Source organism: Strongylocentrotus purpuratus, unplaced genomic scaffold (genome assembly GCF_000002235.5).
Source record: "Strongylocentrotus purpuratus isolate Spur 01 unplaced genomic scaffold, Spur_5.0 spur5_scaffold_2, whole genome shotgun sequence".
Taxonomy (NCBI): domain Eukaryota; kingdom Metazoa; phylum Echinodermata; class Echinoidea; order Camarodonta; family Strongylocentrotidae; genus Strongylocentrotus; species Strongylocentrotus purpuratus.
The window spans coordinates 38,595,528-38,615,452 of NW_022145605.1; the positions used below are offsets into that span (position 1 = coordinate 38,595,528).

General features: G+C 36.6%; 1 protein-coding gene and 3 long non-coding RNA genes across 4 annotated transcripts; all 4 read right to left on the bottom strand.

Moving 5' to 3' along the window:
- Window positions 1–5,538: 5,538 nt before the first annotated feature.
- LOC105439990 lies at window positions 5,539–6,530 on the bottom strand. The gene is made up of 4 exons (XR_004065089.1): window positions 6,491–6,530; window positions 6,177–6,248; window positions 5,865–5,936; window positions 5,539–5,623 (listed from the first exon to the last, which is right to left on the bottom strand). It is a non-coding gene; the product is annotated as an uncharacterized LOC105439990 (long non-coding RNA).
- A 684-nt stretch (window positions 6,531–7,214) lies between these two features.
- On the bottom strand, window positions 7,215–12,746 carry LOC764806 (integumentary mucin A.1). Its single transcript, XM_030991282.1, has 11 exons — window positions 12,734–12,746; window positions 11,968–12,039; window positions 11,342–11,413; window positions 10,412–10,483; window positions 9,786–9,857; window positions 9,170–9,241; window positions 8,544–8,615; window positions 8,231–8,302; window positions 7,917–7,988; window positions 7,605–7,676; window positions 7,215–7,363 (listed from the first exon to the last, which is right to left on the bottom strand). The coding sequence occupies exons 1-11, from the start codon at window positions 12,744–12,746 to the stop codon at window positions 7,215–7,217; spliced, it is 810 nt and encodes a 269-aa protein (XP_030847142.1).
- Window positions 12,747–12,868: 122 nt separating this feature from the next.
- On the bottom strand, window positions 12,869–15,443 carry LOC115926564. Its single transcript, XR_004065090.1, has 3 exons — window positions 15,390–15,443; window positions 13,828–13,899; window positions 12,869–12,969 (listed from the first exon to the last, which is right to left on the bottom strand). It is a non-coding gene; the product is annotated as an uncharacterized LOC115926564 (long non-coding RNA).
- Window positions 15,444–15,977: 534 nt separating this feature from the next.
- Window positions 15,978–17,905, bottom strand: LOC115926565. Its single transcript, XR_004065091.1, has 3 exons — window positions 17,873–17,905; window positions 16,937–17,008; window positions 15,978–16,078 (listed from the first exon to the last, which is right to left on the bottom strand). It is a non-coding gene; the product is annotated as an uncharacterized LOC115926565 (long non-coding RNA).
- Between the last annotated feature and the right edge of the window lie 2,020 nt (window positions 17,906–19,925).

Below are 19,925 nucleotides of genomic sequence, written 5' to 3' on the forward strand. Positions count from 1 at the left end.
TCAGGTGTTGAACCTGATGTTGTTTCTGGTGTTGTTTCATGTGTTGAACCCTGTGTTGTTTCTGGTGTCATTTCAGGTGTTGAACTTGATGTTGTCTCTGGTGTTGTTTCAGGTGTTGAACCCGGTGTTGTTTCTGGTGTTGTTTCAGGTGTTGAACCCGGTGTTGTACCTGAGGAAACAAATAATTGTGAAATGCAATGATTTAAACATGTACGCCTATATTCAAGAATTTTGCGCTTAATTTACGTGGGTTTCAAATGTTGATTGGCATGGGAAATGACATGTATCAGGTCTGAGAGCTTTTCAAAGCTACTCGAAAGGGCAATAACTACATGATATTTAGAGAACACAAATCTTTTAAAATTCAATAAGATGTCTACCTTTTACCTCAAATAAAACTTGAGCTTACCTGGTGTTGTTTCAGGTGTTGAACCTGAAGATGTCTCTGGTGTTGCTTCAGGTGTTGAACCCGGTGTTGTTTCTGGTGTTGTTTCAGGTGTTGAACCCGGTGTTGTACCTGAGGAAACAAATAATTGTTAAATGCAATGATTTAAACATGTTCGCCTATATTCAAGAATTTTGCGCTTAATTTACGTGGGTTCCAAATGTTGATTGGCATTGGAAATGACATGTATCAGGTCTGAGAGCTTTTAAAAGCTACTCGCAAGGGCAATAACTACATGACATTCAGAGAACACAAATCTTTTAACATTCAATAAGGTGTCTACCTTTTACCTTAAATGAAACTTGAACTTACCTGTTGTTGTTTGAGGTGTTGAACCCGGTGTTGTTTCTGGTGTTGTTTCAGGTGTTGAACCTGATGTTGTCTCTGGTGTTGTATCAGGTGTTGAACCCGGTGTTGTTTCTGGTGTTGTTTCAGGTGTTGAACCTGAAGATGTCTCTGGTGTTGCTTCAGGTGTTGAACCCGGTGTTGTTTCTGGTGTTGTTTCAGGTGTTGAACCCGGTGTTGTACCTGAGGAAACAAATAATTGTTAAATGCAATGATTTAAACATGTTCGCCTATATTCAAGAATTTTGCGCTTAATTTACGTGGGTTTCAAATGTTGATGGGAAATGACATGTATCAGATCTAAGAGCTTTTAAAAGCTACTTGCAAGGGCAATAACTACATGACATTCAGAGAACACAAATCTTTTAACATTCAATAAGGTGTCTACCTTTTACCTTAAATGAAACTTGAACTTACCTGTTGTTGTTTCAGGTGTTGAACCCGGTGTTGATTCTGGTGTTGTTTTACGTGTTGAACCCGATGTTGTTTCTGGTGTTGTTTGAGGTGTTGAACCCTGTGTTGTTTCTGGTGTTGTTTCAGGTGTTGAACCTGATGTTGTCTCTGGTGTTGTATCAGGTGTTGAACCCGGTGTTGTTTCTGGTGTTGTTTCAGGTGTTGAACCTGATGTACTTTCTGGTGTTGTTTCAGGTGTTGAACCTGATGTTGTCTCTGGTGTTGTTTCTGCTGTTGAACCCGGTGTTGTTTCTAGTGTTGTTTCAGGCGTTGAACCCGGTGTTGTACCTGAGGAAACAAATAATTGTGAAATGCAATGATTTAAACATGTTCGCCTATATTCAAGAATTTTGCGCTTAATTTACGTGGGTTCCAAATGTTGATTGGCATTGGAAATGACATGTATCAGATCTGAGAGCTTTTAAAAGCTACTCGCAAGGGCAATAACTACATGACATTCAGAGAACACAAATCTTTTAACATTCAATAAGGTGTCTACCTTTTACCTTAAATGAAACTTGAACTTACCTGTTGTTGTTTGAGGTGTTGAACCCGGTGTTGTTTCTGGTGTTGTTTCAGGTGTTGAACCTGATGTTGTCTCTGGTGTTGTATCACGTGTTGAACCCGGTGTTGTTTCTGGTGTTGTTTCAGGTGTTGAACCTGAAGATGTCTCTGGTGTTGCTTCAGGTGTTGAACCCGGTGTTGTTTCTGGTGTTGTTTCAGGTGTTGAACCCGGTGTTGTACCTGAGGAAACAAATAATTGTTAAATGCAATGATTTAAACATGTTCGCCTATATTCAAGAATTTTGCGCTTAATTTACGTGGGTTCCAAATGTTGATTGGCATTGGAAATGACATTTATCAGATCTGAGAGCTTTTAAAAGCTACTCGCAAGGGCAATAACTACATGACATTCAGAGAACACAAATCTTTTAAAATGCAATAAGGTGTCTACCTTTTACCTTAAATGAAACTTGAACTTACCTGTTGTTGTTTCAGGTGTTGAACCCGGTGTTGATTCTGGTGTTGTTTTACGTGTTGAACCTGATGTTGTTTCTGGTGTTGTTTGAGGTGTTGAACCCTGTGTTGTTTCTGGTGTTGTTTCAGGTGTTGAACCTGATGTTGTCTCTGGTGTTGTTTCAGGTGTTGAACCTGATGTTGTCTCTGGTGTTGTTTCAGGTGTTGAACCCGGTGTTGTTTCTGGTGTTGCTTCAGGCGTTGAACCCGGTGTTGTACCTGAGGAAACAAATAATTGATAAATGCAATGATTTAAACATGTTCGCCTATATTCAAGAATTTTGCGCTTAATTTACGTGGGTTTCAAATGTTTATTAGCATTGGAAATGACATGTTTCAGGTCTGAGAGCTTTTCAATATATAGGCGTACATGTTTAATTCATTGCATTTAACAAAGGTGTTGAACCCGGTGTTGTTTCTGTTGTTGTTTTAGGTTTTGAACCCGGTGTTGTACCTGAGGAAACAAATAATTGTTAAATGCAGTGATTTAAACATGTACGCCTATATTCAAGAATTCTGCGCTTAAATTACGTGGGTTTCAAATGTTGATGGGAAATGACATGTATCAGGTCTGAGAGATTTTCAAAGCTACTCACAGGGGCAATAACTACATGACATTCAGAGAACACGAATCTTTTAACATTCAATAAGGTGTCTAATTTTTAATCCTCCAAAAAAACTTGAGCTAACCTGGTGTCGTTTCAGGTGTTGAACCTGATGTTGTCTCTGGTGTTGTTTCAGGTGTTGAACCTGATGTTGTCTCTGGTGTTGTTTCAGATGTTGAACCCGGTGTTGTTTCTGGTGTTGTTTCAGGTGTTGAACCTGATGTAGTTTCGGGTGTTGTTTCAGGGGTTGAACCCTGTGTTGTTTCTGGTGTTGTTTCAGGTGTTGGACCTAATGTTGTCTCTGGTGTTGTTTCAGGTGTTGAATCCGGTGTTGTACCTGAGGAAACAAATAATTGTTAAATGCAATGAATTAAACATGTACGCCTATATTCAAGAATTTTGCGCCTAATTTACGTGGGTTTCAAATGTTAATGGGAAATGACATGTATCAGGTTGAACCTGATGTTGATTCTGGTGTTGTTTCAGGTGTTGAACCCGGTGTTGTTTCTGGTGTTTTTCCAGGTGTTAAACTCGGTGTTGTACCTGAGGAAACAAATAATTGTTAAATGCAATGATTTAAACATATTCGCCTATATTCAAGAATTTTGCGCTTAATTTAAGATGGTTTCAAACGTTGTTTAGCATTGGAAATGACATGTATCAGGTCTGACAAATTTGTCATGCTGCTCTCAGGGGCAATAACTACATGACATTCAGAGAACACAAATCTTTTAAAATTCAATAAGGTATCTAGTTTTAATCTCTAATAAAACTTGAGCTAACCTGGTGTTGTTGCAGGTGTTGAACCCGGTGTTGTTTCAAAGCTACTTACAGGGGCAATAACTACATGACATTCAGAGAACACAAATCTTTTAAAATTCAATGAGGTATCTAGTTTTAATCCTCCAATAAAACCTAAGCTAACCTGGTGTTGTTTCAGGCGTTGAACCCGGTGTTGTACCTGAGGAAACAAATAATTGTTAAATGCAATGATTTAAACATGTACGCCTATATTCAATTATTTTGCGCTTAATTTACGTGGGTTTCAAATGTTGATTAGCATTGGAAATGACATGTATCAGGTCTGAGAGCTTTTCAAAGCTACTCACAGGTGCAATAACTCATGACATTCAGAGAATACAAATATTTTAACATTCAATAAGGTGTCTAGTTTTAATCCTCCAATAAAACTTGAGCTAACCTGGCGTCGTTTCAGGTGTTGAACCCAGTGTTGTTTCTGGTGTCGTTTCGGGTGTTGAACCTGATGTTGTTTCTGGTAGTGTTCCAGGTGTTGAACCCGGTGTTGTTTCTGGTGTTGTTTCAGGTGTTGATCCCGGTGATGTTCCTGGGGAAAACAATTAATGTTAAATGCATTAATATATAAATGTACACCTTTTTTCGAGATTCATGCCCTTAATTCAAGTGGTTATCAGTTGATGTTTGGCCCTGGAAAAGAATCAATCAGGTTTGACAAATTTGTCATGCTGCTCACAGGGGCAATAACCATATGAAATTCAAGGAACACAAATCCTTTACAATTCAAGAAGGTGTCTAGGTATGAACCGTAAACAAAACTTGACGTTACCTGGTGTTGTGCCCTGTGTAGTACCTGTTGGAGTTTTTGGTGTTGATTCACGTATTGTAACCGGTGTTGTTCCTGAGGAAAAAAGTAAATGATACATGCAATGATTTATACATATACACCCATTCGCAAGAATATTATGCTGAATTGACGTGGTTTAAAAATGCTGTTTGGCTTTGGAAATAACATTTATCAGGTCTGACAATTTTTAAAGCTGCTCTTAGGGGCAATATCTATATGAAATTCAGAGAACACAAATCCTTTACAATTCAATAAGGTGTCTAGCTATGAACCTTAAAGAAACCTTGACGTTGCCTGGTGTTGTGCCCGGTTTAGTACCTGTTGTATTTTCTGGTGTTGTTTCAGGTATTGTAACCGGTGTTGTTCCTGAGGAAGAAAGTAAATGTTATATGCAATGATTGATACGTATACACCTATATTCAAGAATATTATGCTGAATTTACTGTGGTTTACAAATGCTGTTTGGCTTTCAAAATGACATTTATCAGGTCCGACACTTTCGTAAGGCTGCTCACAGGGGCAATAACCATATGAAATTCAGAGAACACAAATCCCTTACAGTTCAATAAGGTGTCTAGCTATGAATCATACAGAAACATTGACGTTACCTGACAATTGGAGAACACAAATCCTTTCAAATTCAAAAAAGTGTCAAGCTTTAAACCTAAAATAAATCTCGACCTAACCAGGTGTTGTTTGAGGTGTTGAACCTGGTGTTGTTTCTGGTGTTGTTTCAGGTGTTGAACCTGATGTTGTTTCAGGTGTTGAACCCGGTGTTTTTACTGAGGAAACAAATAATTGTTAAAAGCAATGATTTAAACATATTCGCCTATATTCAAGAATTTTGCGCTTAATTTAAGTGGGTTTCAAATGTTGTTTAGCATTGGAAATGAGATGTGCCAGGTCTGACAAATTTTCAAAGCTACTCGCAAGGGCAATAACTACATGACATTCAGAGAACACAAATATTTTATCATTCAATAAGGTGTCTAGTTTTAATCCTCCAATAAAACTTGAGCTAACCTGGCGTCGTTTCAGGTGTTGAACCCGGTGTTGTTTCTGGTGTTGAACCTGATGTTGTCCCTGGTGTTGTGCCTGGTTTAGTACCTGTTGTAGTTTCTGGTGTTGTTTCAGTTATTGTAACCGGTGTTGTTCCTGAGGAAGAAAGTAAATGTTATATGCAATGATTGATACGTATACACCTGTATTCAAGAATTTTACACTGAATTTACGTGGTTTACAAATGTTGTTTGGCTTTCAAAATGACATTTATCAGGTCTGACACTTTCGTAAGGCTGCTCACAGGGGCAATAACCATATAAAATTCAGAGAAAACAAATCCTTTGCAATTCAATAAGGTGTCTACCTATGAACCGTAAACAAAACTTGACGTTACCTGGTGTTGTGCCTGGTGTAGTACCTGTTGCAGTTTCTGGTGTTGTTTCAGGTATTGTAACTGGTGTTGTTACTGAGGAAAAAAGTAAATGTTACATACAATGATTTATACATATACACCTATATTCAAGAATTTTGTGCTGAATTTACGAGGTTTACAAAGGCTGTTTGGCTTGAAAATGACATTTATCAGGTCTGACAATTTTGTAAAGCTGCTCACAGGTGCAATAACCATATGAAATTCAGAGAACACAAATCCTTTGCAATTCAATAAGGTGTCTACCTATGAACCGTAAACAAAACTTGACGTTACCTGGTGTTGTGCCTGGTGTAGTACCTGTTGTAGTTTCTGGTGTTGTTTCAGGTATTGTAACCGGTGTTGTTCCTGAGGAAGAAAGTAAATGTTATATGCAATGATTTATACATATACACCTATATTCAAGAATTTTATGCTGAATTTACGTGGCTTACAAATGCTGTTTGGCTTTGGAAATGACATTTATCAGGTCTGATAAATTTTTAAAGCTGCTCTTAGGGGCAATATCTATATGAAATTCAGAGAACACAAATCCTTTACAATTCAATAAGGTTCTTTAGCTATGAACCTTAAAAAAACCTTGACGTTACCTGGTGTTGTGCCTGGTTTAGTACCTGTTGTAGTTTCTGGTGTTGTTTCAGGTATTGTAACCGGTGTTGTTCCTGAGGAAGAAAGTAAATGTTATATGCAATGATTGATACGTATACACCTATATTCAAGAATATTATGCTGAATTTACTGTGGTTTACAAATGCTGTTTGGCTTTCAAAATGACATTTATCAGGTCCGACACTTTCGTAAGGCTGCTCACAGGGGCAATAACCATATGAAATTCAGAGAACACAAATCCCTTACAGTTCAATAAGGTGTCTAGCTATGAATCATACAGAAACCTTGACGTTACCTGACAATTGGAGAACACAAATCCTTTCAAATTCAAAAAAGTGTCAAGCTTTAAACCTAAAATAAATCTCGACCTAACCAGGTGTTGTTTGAGGTGTTGAACCTGGTGTTGTTTCTGGTGTTGTTTCAGGTGTTGAACCTGATGTTGTTTCAGGTGTTGAACCCGGTGTTTTTACTGAGGAAACAAATAATTGTTAAAAGCAATGATTTAAACATATTCGCCTATATTCAAGAATTTTGCGCTTAATTTAAGTGGGTTTCAAATGTTGTTTAGCATTGGAAATGAGATGTGCCAGGTCTGACAAATTTTCAAAGCTACTCGCAAGGGCAAAAACTACATGACATTCAGAGAACACAAATATTTTATCATTCAATAAGGTGTCTAGTTTTAATCCTCCAATAAAACTTGAGCTAACCTGGCATCGTTTCAGGTGTTGAACCCGGTGTTGTTTCTGGTGTTGTTTCGGGTGTTGAACCTGATGTTGTCCCTGGTGTTGTGCCTGGTTTAGTACCTGTTGTAGTTTCTGGTGTTGTTTCAGTTATTGTAACCGGTGTTGTTCCTGAGGAAGAAAGTAAATGTTATATGCAATGATTGATACGTATACACCTGTATTCAAGAATTTTACGCTGAATTTACGTGGTTTACAAATGTTGTTTGGCTTTCAAAATGATATTTATCAGGTCTGACACTTTCGTAAGGCTGCTCACAGGGGCAATAACCATATAAAATTCAGAGAAAACAAATCCTTTGCAATTCAATAAGGTGTATACCTATGAACCGTAAACAAAACTTGACGTTACCTGGTGTTGTGCCTGGTGTAGTACCTGTTGCAGTTTCTGGTGTTGTTTCAGGTATTGTAACTGGTGTTGTTACTGAGGAAAAAAGTAAATGTTACATACAATGATTTATACATATACACCTATATTCAAGAATTTTGTGCTGAATTTACGAGGTTTACAAAGGCTGTTTGGCTTGTAAATGACATTTATCAGGTCTGACAATTTTGTAAAGCTGCTCACAGGTGCAATAACCATATGAAATTCAGAGAACACAAATCCTTTGCAATTCAATAAGGTGTCTACCTATGAACCGTAAACAAAACTTGACGTTACCTGGTGTTGTGCCTGGTGTAGTACCTGTTGTAGTTTCTGGTGTTGTTTCAGGTATTGTAACCGGTGTTGTTCCTGAGGAAGAAAGTAAATGTTATATGCAATGATTTATACATATACACCTATATTCAAGAATTTTATGCTGAATTTACGTGGCTTACAAATGCTGTTTGGCTTTGGAAATGACATTTATCAGGTCTGATAAATTTTTAAAGCTGCTCTTAGGGGCAATATCTATATGAAATTCAGAGAACACAAATCCTTTACAATTCAATAAGGTTCTTTAGCTATGAACCTTAAAAAAACCTTGACGTTACCTGGTGTTGTGCCTGGTTTAGTACCTGTTGTAGTTTCTGGTGTTGTTTCAGGTATTGTATCCGGTGTTGTTCCTTAGGAAGAAAATAAATGTTATATGCAATGATTAATACATATACACCCATTCGCAATAATTTTATGCTGAATTTACGTGGTTTACAAGAGCTGTTTGGCTTTCGAAATGACATTTATCAGGTCTGACAATTTTGTAAAGCTGTTCACAGGGGTAAAAACCGTATGAAATTCAGAGAAAACAAATCCTTTGCAATTCAATGAGGTGTCTACCTATGAACCGTAAACAAAACTTGACGTTACCTGGTGTTGTGCCTGGTGTAGTACCTGTTGTAGTTTCTGGTGTTGTTTCAGGTATTGTAACCGGTGTTGTTACTGAGGAAGAAAGTAAATGTTATATGCAATGATTTATACATATACACCTATATTCAAGAGTTTTATGCTGAATTTACGTGGTTTACAAATGCTGTTTGGCTTTGAAAATGACATTTATCAGGTCTGACAAATTTTTAAAGCTGCTCTTAGGGGCAATATCTATATGAAATTCAGAGAACACAAATCCTTTACAATTCAATAAGGTTCTTTAGCTATGAACCATAAAAAAACCTTGACGGTACCTGGTGTAGTGCCTGGTTTAGTACCTGTTGTAGTTTCTGGTGTTGTTTCAGGTATTGTATCCGGTGTTGTTCCTGAGGAAGAAAATAAATGTTATATGCAATGATTAATACATATACACCCATTCGCAATAATTTTATGCTGAATTTACGTGGTTTACAAGAGCTGATTGGCTTTCGAATTACATTGATCAGGTCTGACAATTTCGTAAGGCTGCTCACAGGTGCAATAACCATATGAAATTCAGAGAACACAAATCCTTTGCAATTCAATAAGGTGTCTAGCTATGAACCGTAAACAAAACTTGACGTTACCTGGTGTTGTGCCTGGTGTAGTACCTGTTGTAGTTTCTGGTGTTGTTTCAGGTATTGTAACCGGTGTTGTTCCTGAGGAAGAAAGTAAATGTTATATGCAATGATTGATACGTATACACCTGTATTCAAGAATTTTACGCTGAATTTACGTGGTTTAAAAATGTTGTTTGGCTTTCAAAATGACATTTATCAGGTCTGACACTTTTGTAAGGCTGCTCACAGGGGCAATAACCATATGAAATTCAGAGAAGACAAATCCCTTACAGTTCAATAAGGTGTCTAGCTATGAACCGTAAAGAAACCTTGACGTTATCTGGTGTTGTGACTAGTGTAATACCTGTTGCAGTTTTTGGTGTTGATTCAGGTATTGTAAGTGGTGTTGTTTCTGAGGAAAAAGTAAATGTTATAAACAATGATTGACACCTATATTCAAGAATTTTATGCTGAATTGGCGTGGTTTACAAGAGCTGTTTGGCTTTGGAATGACATTTATCAGGTCTGACAATTTTGTAAAGCTGCTCACAGGGGCCATTACCATATGGAATTTAGAGAGCACAAATCCTTTACAATTCAATAAGGTGTCTAGCTATGAACCGTAAACAAAACTAGACGTTACCTGGTGTTGTGCCTGGTGTAGTACCTGTTGTAGTTTCTGGTGTTGTTTCAGGTATTGTATCCGGTGTTGTTCCTGAGGAAGAAAATAAATGTTATATGCAATGATTAATACATATACACCAATTCGCAATAATTTTACGCTGAATTTCCTTGGTTAACAAATGCTGTTTGGCTTTACAAATAACATTTATAAGGTCTGACAATTTTGTAAAGCTGTTCACAGGGGCAAAAACCATATGAAATTCAGAGAAAACGAATCCTTTGCAATTCAATAAGGTGTCTAGCTATGAACCGTAAACAAAACTTGATGTTACCTGGTGTTGTGCCTGGTGTAGTACCTGTTGCAGTTTCTGGTGTTGATTCAGGTATTGTAACCGGTGTTGTTACTGAGGAAGAAAGTAAATGTTATATGCAATGATTTATACATATACACCTATATTCAAGAATTTTATGCTGAATTTACGTGGTTTACCACTGCTGTTTGGCTTTGAAAATGACATTTATCAGGTCTGACAATTCTGTAAAGCTGTTCACATGGGCAAAAACCATATGAAATTCAGAGAAAACAAATCCTTTGCAATTAAATAAGGTGTCTAGCTATAAACCTTAAAAAAACCTTGACGTTACCTGGTGTTGTGCCTGGTTTAGTACCTGTTGTATTTTCCGGTGTTGTTTCAGGTATTGTAACCGTTGTTGTTCCTGAGGAAGAAAGTAAATGTTATATGCAATGATTGATACGTATACACCTGTATTCAAGAATTTTACGCTGAATTTACTTGGTTTAAAAATGCTGTTTGGCTTTCAAAATGACATTTATCAGGTCTGACACTTTCGTAAGGCTGCTCACAGGGGCAATAACCATATAAAATTCAGAGAACACAAATCCCTTACAGTTCAATAAGGTGTCTAGCTATGAACCGTAAAGAAACCTTAACGTTACCTGGTGTTGTGCCTGGTGTAGTACCTGTTGCAGTTTTTGGTGTTGATTCAGGTATTGTAAGCGGTGTTGTTTCTGAGGAAAAAGTAAATGTTATAAACAATGATTGACACCTATATTAAAGAATTTTATGCTGAATTTACGTGGTTTACAAGAGCTGTTTGGCTTTCGAAATGACATTTATCAGGTCTGACAATTTCGTAAGGCTGCTCACAGGTGCAATAACCATATGAAATTCAGAGAACACAAATCCTTTGCAATTCAATAAGGTGTCTAGCTATGAACCGTAAACAAAACTAGACGTTACCTGGTGTTGTGCCTGGTGTAGTACCTGTTGTAGTTTCTGGTGTTGTGTCAGGTATTGTAACCGGTGTTGTTCCTGAGGAAGAAAGTAAATGCTATATGCTATGATTGATACATATACACCTATATTCAAGAATTGTATGCAGAATTTACGTGGTTCACGCATGCTGCTTGGCTTTGGAAATAACATTTATAAGGTCTGACAATTTTGTAAAGCTGTTCACAGGGGCAAAAACCATATGAAATTCAGAGAAAACGAATCCTTTGCAATTCAATAAGGTGTCTAGCTATGAACCGTAAACAAAACTTGACGTTACCTGGTGTTGTGCCTGGTGTAGTACCTGTTGTAGTTTCTGGTGTTGTTTCAGGTATTGTATCCGGTGTTGTTCCTGAGGAAGAAAATAAATGTTATATGCAATGATTAATACATATACACCAATTCGCAATAATTTTACGCTGAATTTCCTTGGTTAACAAATGCTGTTTGGCTTTACAAATAACATTTATAAGGTCTGACAATTTTGTAAAGCTGTTCACAGGGGCAAAAACCATATGAAATTCAGAGAAAACGAATCCTTTGCAATTCAATAAGGTGTCTAGCTATGAACCGTAAACAAAACTTGATGTTACCTGGTGTTGTGCCTGGTGTAGTACCTGTTGCAGTTTCTGGTGTTGATTCAGGTATTGTAACCGGTGTTGTTACTGAGGAAGAAAGTAAATGTTATATGCAATGATTTATACATATACACCTATATTCAAGAATTTTATGCTGAATTTACGTGGTTTACCACTGCTGTTTGGCTTTGAAAATGACATTTATCAGGTCTGACAATTCTGTAAAGCTGTTCACATGGGCAAAAACCATATGAAATTCAGAGAAAACAAATCCTTTGCAATTAAATAAGGTGTCTAGCTATAAACCTTAAAAAAACCTTGACGTTACCTGGTGTTGTGCCTGGTTTAGTACCTGTTGTATTTTCCGGTGTTGTTTCAGGTATTGTAACCGTTGTTGTTCCTGAGGAAGAAAGTAAATGTTATATGCAATGATTGATACGTATACACCTGTATTCAAGAATTTTACGCTGAATTTACTTGGTTTAAAAATGCTGTTTGGCTTTCAAAATGACATTTATCAGGTCTGACACTTTCGTAAGGCTGCTCACAGGGGCAATAACCATATAAAATTCAGAGAACACAAATCCTATACAGTTCAATAAGGTGTCTAGCTATGAACCGTAAAGAAACCTTAACGTTACCTGGTGTTGTGCCTGGTGTAGTACCTGTTGCAGTTTTTGGTGTTGATTCAGGTATTGTAAGCGGTGTTGTTTCTGAGGAAAAAGTAAATGTTATAAACAATGATTGACACCTATATTAAAGAATTTTATGCTGAATTTACGTGGTTTACAAGAGCTGTTTGGCTTTCGATATGACATTTATCAGGTCTGACAATTTCGTAAGGCTGCTCACAGGTGCAATAACCATATGAAATTCAGAGAACACAAATCCTTTGCAATTCAATAAGGTGTCTAGCTATGAACCGTAAACAAAACTAGACGTTACCTGGTGTTGTGCCTGGTGTAGTACCTGTTGTAGTTTCTGGTGTTGTGTCAGGTATTGTAACCGGTGTTGTTCCTGAGGAAGAAAGTAAATGCTATATGCTATGATTGATACATATACACCTATATTCAAGAATTGTATGCAGAATTTACGTGGTTCACGCATGCTGCTTGGCTTTGGAAATAACATTTATAAGGTCTGACAATTTTGTAAAGCTGTTCACAGGGGCAAAAACCATATGAAATTCAGAGAAAACGAATCCTTTGCAATTCAATAAGGTGTCTAGCTATGAACCGTAAACAAAACTTGATGTTACCTGGTGTTGTGCCTGGTGTAGTACCTGTTGCAGTTTCTGGTGTTGATTCAGGTATTGTAACCGGTGTTGTTACTGAGGAAGAAAGTAAATGTTATATGCAATGATTTATACATATACACCTATATTCAAGAATTTTATGCTGAATTTACGTGGTTTACCACTGCTCTTTGGCTTTGAAAATGACATTTATCAGGTCTGACAATTCTATAAAGCTGTTCACAGGGGCAAAATCCATATGAAATTCAGAGAAAACAAATCCTTTGCAATTAAATAAGGTGTCTAGCTATGAACCTTAAAAAAACCTTGACGTTACCTGGTGTTGTGCCTGGTTTAGTACCTGTTGTATTTTCCGGTGTTGTTTCAGGTATTGTAACCGTTGTTGTTCCTGAGGAAGAAAGTAAATGTTATATGCAATGATTGATACGTATACACCTGTATTCAAGAATTTTACGCTGAATTTACTTGGTTTAAAAATGCTGTTTGGCTTTCAAAATGACATTTATCAGGTCTGACACTTTCGTAAGGCTGCTCACAGGGGCAATAACCATATAAAATTCAGAGAACACAAATCCCTTACAGTTCAATAAGGTGTCTAGCTATGAACCGTAAAGAAACCTTAACGTTACCTGGTGTTGTGCCTGGTGTAGTACCTGTTGCAGTTTTTGGTGTTGATTCAGGTATTGTAAGCGGTGTTGTTTCTGAGGAAAAGGTAAATGTTATAAACAATGATTGACACCTATATTAAAGAATTTTATGCTGAATTTACGTGGTTTACAAGAGCTGTTTGGCTTTCGAAATGACATTTATCAGGTCTGACAATTTCGTAAGGCTGCTCACAGGTGCAATAACCATATGAAATTCAGAGAACACAAATCCTTTGCAATTCAATAAGGTGTCTAGCTATGAACCGTAAACAAAACTAGACGTTACCTGGTGTTGTGCCTGGTGTAGTACCTGTTGTAGTTTCTGGTGTTGTTTCAGGTATTGTAACCGGTGTTGTTCCTGAGGAAGAAAGTAAATGCTATATGCTATGATTGATACATATACACCTATATTCAAGAATTGTATGCAAAATTTACGTGGTTCACACATGCTGCTTGGCTTTAGAAATGACATTTATCAGGTCTGACAATTTTGTAAAGCTGTTCACAGGGGCCATTACCCTATGATATTCGGAGAACACAAATCCTTTACAATTCAATAAGGTGTCTAGCTATGAACCGTAAAAAAACTCAACGTTCCTGGTGTTGTGCCTGTTGTAGTACCTGTTGCAGTTTCTGGTGTTGATTCAGGTATTGTAACTGGTGTTGTTACTGAGGAAAAAAGTAAATGTTACATACAATGATTTATACATATACACCTATATTCAAGAATTTTGTGCTGAATTTACGAGGTTTACAAAGGCTGTTTGGCTTTGAAAATGACATTTATCAGGGCTGACAATTTTGTAAAGCTGCTCACAGGAGCCATTACCATATGGAATTTAGAGAGCACAAGTCCTTTACAATTCAATAAGGTGTCTAGCTATGAACCGTAAACAAAACTTGACGTTACCTGGTGTTGTACCTGGTGTAGTACCTGTTGCAGTTTCTGGTGTTGTTTCAGGTATTGTATCCGGTGTTGTTCCTGAGGAAGAAAATAAATGTTATATGCAATGATTAATACATATACACCCATTCGCAATAATTTTATGCTGAATTTCCGTGGTTTACAAATGCTGTTTGGCTTTGGAAATAACATTTATAAGGTCTGACAATTTTGTAAAGCTGTTCACAGAGGTAAAACCATATGAAATTCAGAGAAAACAAATCCTTTGCAATTCAATAAGGTGTCTAGCTATGAAACGTAAACAAAACTTGACGTTACCTGGTGTTGTGCCTGGTGTAGTACCTGTTGCAGTTTCTGGTGTTGATTCAGGTATTGTAACCGGTGTTGTTACTGAGGAAAAAACTAAATGTTATATGCAATTATTTATACATATACACCTATATTCAAGAATTTTATGCTGAATTTACGTGGTTTACCACTGCTGTTTGGCTTTGAAAATGACATTTATCAGGTCTGACAATTCTGTAAAGCTGTTCACATGGGCAAAAACCATATGAAATTCAGAGAAAACAAATCCTTTGCAATTAAATAAGGTGTCTAGCTATAAACCTTAAAAAAACCTTGACGTTACCTGGTGTTGTGCCTGGTTTAGTACCTGTTGTATTTTCCGGTGTTGTTTCAGGTATTGTAACCGTTGTTGTTCCTGAGGAAGAAAGTAAATGTTATATGCAATGATTGATACGTATACACCTGTATTCAAGAATTTTACGCTGAATTTACTTGGTTTAAAAATGCTGTTTGGCTTTCAAAATGACATTTATCAGGTCTGACACTTTCGTAAGGCTGCTCACAGGGGCAATAACCATATAAAATTCAGAGAACACAAATCCTATACAGTTCAATAAGGTGTCTAGCTATGAACCGTAAAGAAACCTTAACGTTACCTGGTGTTGTGCCTGGTGTAGTACCTGTTGCAGTTTTTGGTGTTGATTCAGGTATTGTAAGCGGTGTTGTTTCTGAGGAAAAAGTAAATGTTATAAACAATGATTGACACCTATATTAAAGAATTTTATGCTGAATTTACGTGGTTTACAAGAGCTGTTTGGCTTTCGATATGACATTTATCAGGTCTGACAATTTCGTAAGGCTGCTCACAGGTGCAATAACCATATGAAATTCAGAGAACACAAATCCTTTGCAATTCAATAAGGTGTCTAGCTATGAACCGTAAACAAAACTAGACGTTACCTGGTGTTGTGCCTGGTGTAGTACCTGTTGTAGTTTCTGGTGTTGTGTCAGGTATTGTAACCGGTGTTGTTCCTGAGGAAGAAAGTAAATGCTATATGCTATGATTGATACATATACACCTATATTCAAGAATTGTATGCAGAATTTACGTGGTTCACGCATGCTGCTTGGCTTTGGAAATAACATTTATAAGGTCTGACAATTTTGTAAAGCTGTTCACAGGGGCAAAAACCATATGAAATTCAGAGAAAACGAATCCTTTGCAATTCAATAAGGTGTCTAGCTATGAACCGTAAACAAAACTTGATGTTACCTGGTGTTGTGCCTGGTGTAGTACCTGTTGCAGTTTCTGGTGTTGATTCAGGTATTGTAACCGGTGTTGTTACTGAGGAAGAAAGTAAATGTTATATGCAATGATTTATACATATACACCTATATTCAAGAATTTTATGCTGAATTTACGTGGTTTACCACTGCTCTTTGGCTTTGAAAATGACATTTATCAGGTCTGACAATTCTATAAAGCTGTTCACAGGGGCAAAATCCATATGAAATTCAGAGAAAACAAATCCTTTGCAATTAAATAAGGTGTCTAGCTATGAACCTTAAAAAAACCTTGACGTTACCTGGTGTTGTGCCTGGTTTAGTACCTGTTGTATTTTCCGGTGTTGTTTCAGGTATTGTAACCGTTGTTGTTCCTGAGGAAGAAAGTAAATGTTATATGCAATGATTGATACGTATACACCTGTATTCAAGAATTTTACGCTGAATTTACTTGGTTTAAAAATGCTGTTTGGCTTTCAAAATGACATTTATCAGGTCTGACACTTTCGTAAGGCTGCTCACAGGGGCAATAACCATATAAAATTCAGAGAACACAAATCCCTTACAGTTCAATAAGGTGTCTAGCTATGAACCGTAAAGAAACCTTAACGTTACCTGGTGTTGTGCCTGGTGTAGTACCTGTTGCAGTTTTTGGTGTTGATTCAGGTATTGTAAGCGGTGTTGTTTCTGAGGAAAAGGTAAATGTTATAAACAATGATTGACACCTATATTAAAGAATTTTATGCTGAATTTACGTGGTTTACAAGAGCTGTTTGGCTTTCGAAATGACATTTATCAGGTCTGACAATTTCGTAAGGCTGCTCACAGGTGCAATAACCATATGAAATTCAGAGAACACAAATCCTTTGCAATTCAATAAGGTGTCTAGCTATGAACCGTAAACAAAACTAGACGTTACCTGGTGTTGTGCCTGGTGTAGTACCTGTTGTAGTTTCTGGTGTTGTTTCAGGTATTGTAACCGGTGTTGTTCCTGAGGAAGAAAGTAAATGCTATATGCTATGATTGATACATATACACCTATATTCAAGAATTGTATGCAAAATTTACGTGGTTCACACATGCTGCTTGGCTTTAGAAATGACATTTATCAGGTCTGACAATTTTGTAAAGCTGTTCACAGGGGCCATTACCCTATGATATTCGGAGAACACAAATCCTTTACAATTCAATAAGGTGTCTAGCTATGAACCGTAAAAAAACTCAACGTTCCTGGTGTTGTGCCTGTTGTAGTACCTGTTGCAGTTTCTGGTGTTGATTCAGGTATTGTAACTGGTGTTGTTACTGAGGAAAAAAGTAAATGTTACATACAATGATTTATACATATACACCTATATTCAAGAATTTTGTGCTGAATTTACGAGGTTTACAAAGGCTGTTTGGCTTTGAAAATGACATTTATCAGGGCTGACAATTTTGTAAAGCTGCTCACAGGAGCCATTACCATATGGAATTTAGAGAGCACAAGTCCTTTACAATTCAATAAGGTGTCTAGCTATGAACCGTAAACAAAACTTGACGTTACCTGGTGTTGTACCTGGTGTAGTACCTGTTGCAGTTTCTGGTGTTGTTTCAGGTATTGTATCCGGTGTTGTTCCTGAGGAAGAAAATAAATGTTATATGCAATGATTAATACATATACACCCATTCGCAATAATTTTATGCTGAATTTCCGTGGTTTACAAATGCTGTTTGGCTTTGGAAATAACATTTATAAGGTCTGACAATTTTGTAAAGCTGTTCACAGAGGTAAAACCATATGAAATTCAGAGAAAACAAATCCTTTGCAATTCAATAAGGTGTCTAGCTATGAAACGTAAACAAAACTTGACGTTACCTGGTGTTGTGCCTGGTGTAGTACCTGTTGCAGTTTCTGGTGTTGATTCAGGTATTGTAACCGGTGTTGTTACTGAGGAAGAAAGTAAATGTTATATGCAATGATTTATACATATACACCTATATTCAAGAATTTTATGCTGATTTTACGTGGTTTACAAATGCTGTTTGGCTTTGGAAATGACATTTATCAGGTCTGACAATTTTGTAAAGCTGTTCACAGGGGCAAAAACCATATGAAATTCAGAGAAAACAAATCCTTTAAAATTCAATAAGGTGTCTAGCTATGAAACGTTAAAAAACTTGACGTTACCTGGTGTTGTGCCTGGTGTAGTACATGTTGCAGTTTCTGGTGTTGATTCAGGTATTGTAACCGGAGTTGTTCCTGAGGAAAAAACTAAATGTTATATGCAATTATTTATACATATCACCGTTATTCATGATTTTTGTGTTGAATTTACGTGGTTTACAAATGCTGTTTGGCTTTGGAAATGACATGTATCAGGTCTGACAAATTTGAAAAGCTGCTCACATGGGCAATAACCATATGGAATTTAGAGAGCACAAATCCTTTACAATTCTGGTGAAATACCAGTTGTAGCTCCTGATGTTGTTTCAGGTGTTGAACCCTGAGTTGTTTCTGAGGTAAAAATACATGTTATATGCATTATTATATACATATGCACCTATATTCAAAATCTTGCGCTTTATGGTTATCAATTAATGTTCGGCCTAGGAAATGACATATATCAGGTCAGACAATTTGTTAAAGCTGCTCACGGAGGCAATAACCACGTGACATTATGAGAACCCAAATCCCCCAAACTAATAAAATAAATAGAAAATTAATAATAAGATATGATTAAATATAATGCGCTTTAATATGATGATATATCATTTTGGATGATAAGGGCTTTAGCTTGTACTAACGCATGAAACAATCTGTTTTGTACAAATTCTTCTACATCCTATTTTTTCATAGTGTTCCAAGAAATACATTTGAATTCAACTCAGCTGTGTTTGCCCTCACTTTACTTTAAAGTTTGCAAGAAAAGGATAGCAACTAATGAGCCCTTATCACGGTTCGTACAGATAATATGCCAAACAATTTGGAAATTACAGAATAAGGTTTATTTACTACAGTGTTTGCATAAAGTTCAGGTATATCCTCGCAGATGCAATTGTTACCACCTCCTTTATTATAAGACTCTCTCAGTTACCATTAGCACCACATATATTGGCACCGTACGTGTCGCATGTCTTCACTATTAAACAAACAGTACATTTTTGTTTTGCATGGAGTAATAGTTAGTTAAAAGGTGCATTTACACACAGGCCATACACAAAGAGAGTTGTACAATTTGCTAGCACTAACTAAATACTAAACATTATTCTTAGAAGTACAGGAAGGTCTACGTTTTAGTTCTCAGGATTACAAATCAATTTTCCCGATAAAACGAGACATATTTTATGCACACAATAAATATATAACTATATTGATAACATACATTTAGTACATGTTGGGATTAGCGAAATGTGTCTTTCGAACTAAAAATACAAAACAAATTAAATATTTACGTTGATAATTATAGAAAACAAAAATACATTTGCCTATTTTCTTGCGGCTTCACTAGTTTATATAATATGCAGCCAGGATCGTCAATAGGAGGGGAAGAGTGATACCCCCTTTAAAGATTTTAATTTATAGGCAAATATTTCATGTCCTATCAGTAAATCATGGCATTTTATATTTCGTTACTGTTTAATGAGGAAAATGTGAACATCTACGGCGATGAATTTAGAAATCTGACGACCAGTTGTCGGCACCAAGCTTAGTTAATTTGTGCTAACGATCTTTTTTTCTTTTACAACACAATTTACGTTGTCACAAGAACATGTTAATTTGTGAAACATAAGAGACGTACATTTGTTTTAACACAAAGTACCAGAGAATTACACATACGATTGATTCCAAAACATACAATTTAATGCATGTTGGGTTATCGCTTCCTAAATGAGCATTGTTTAAGTTCATAAATACGGGATCTTCTAAC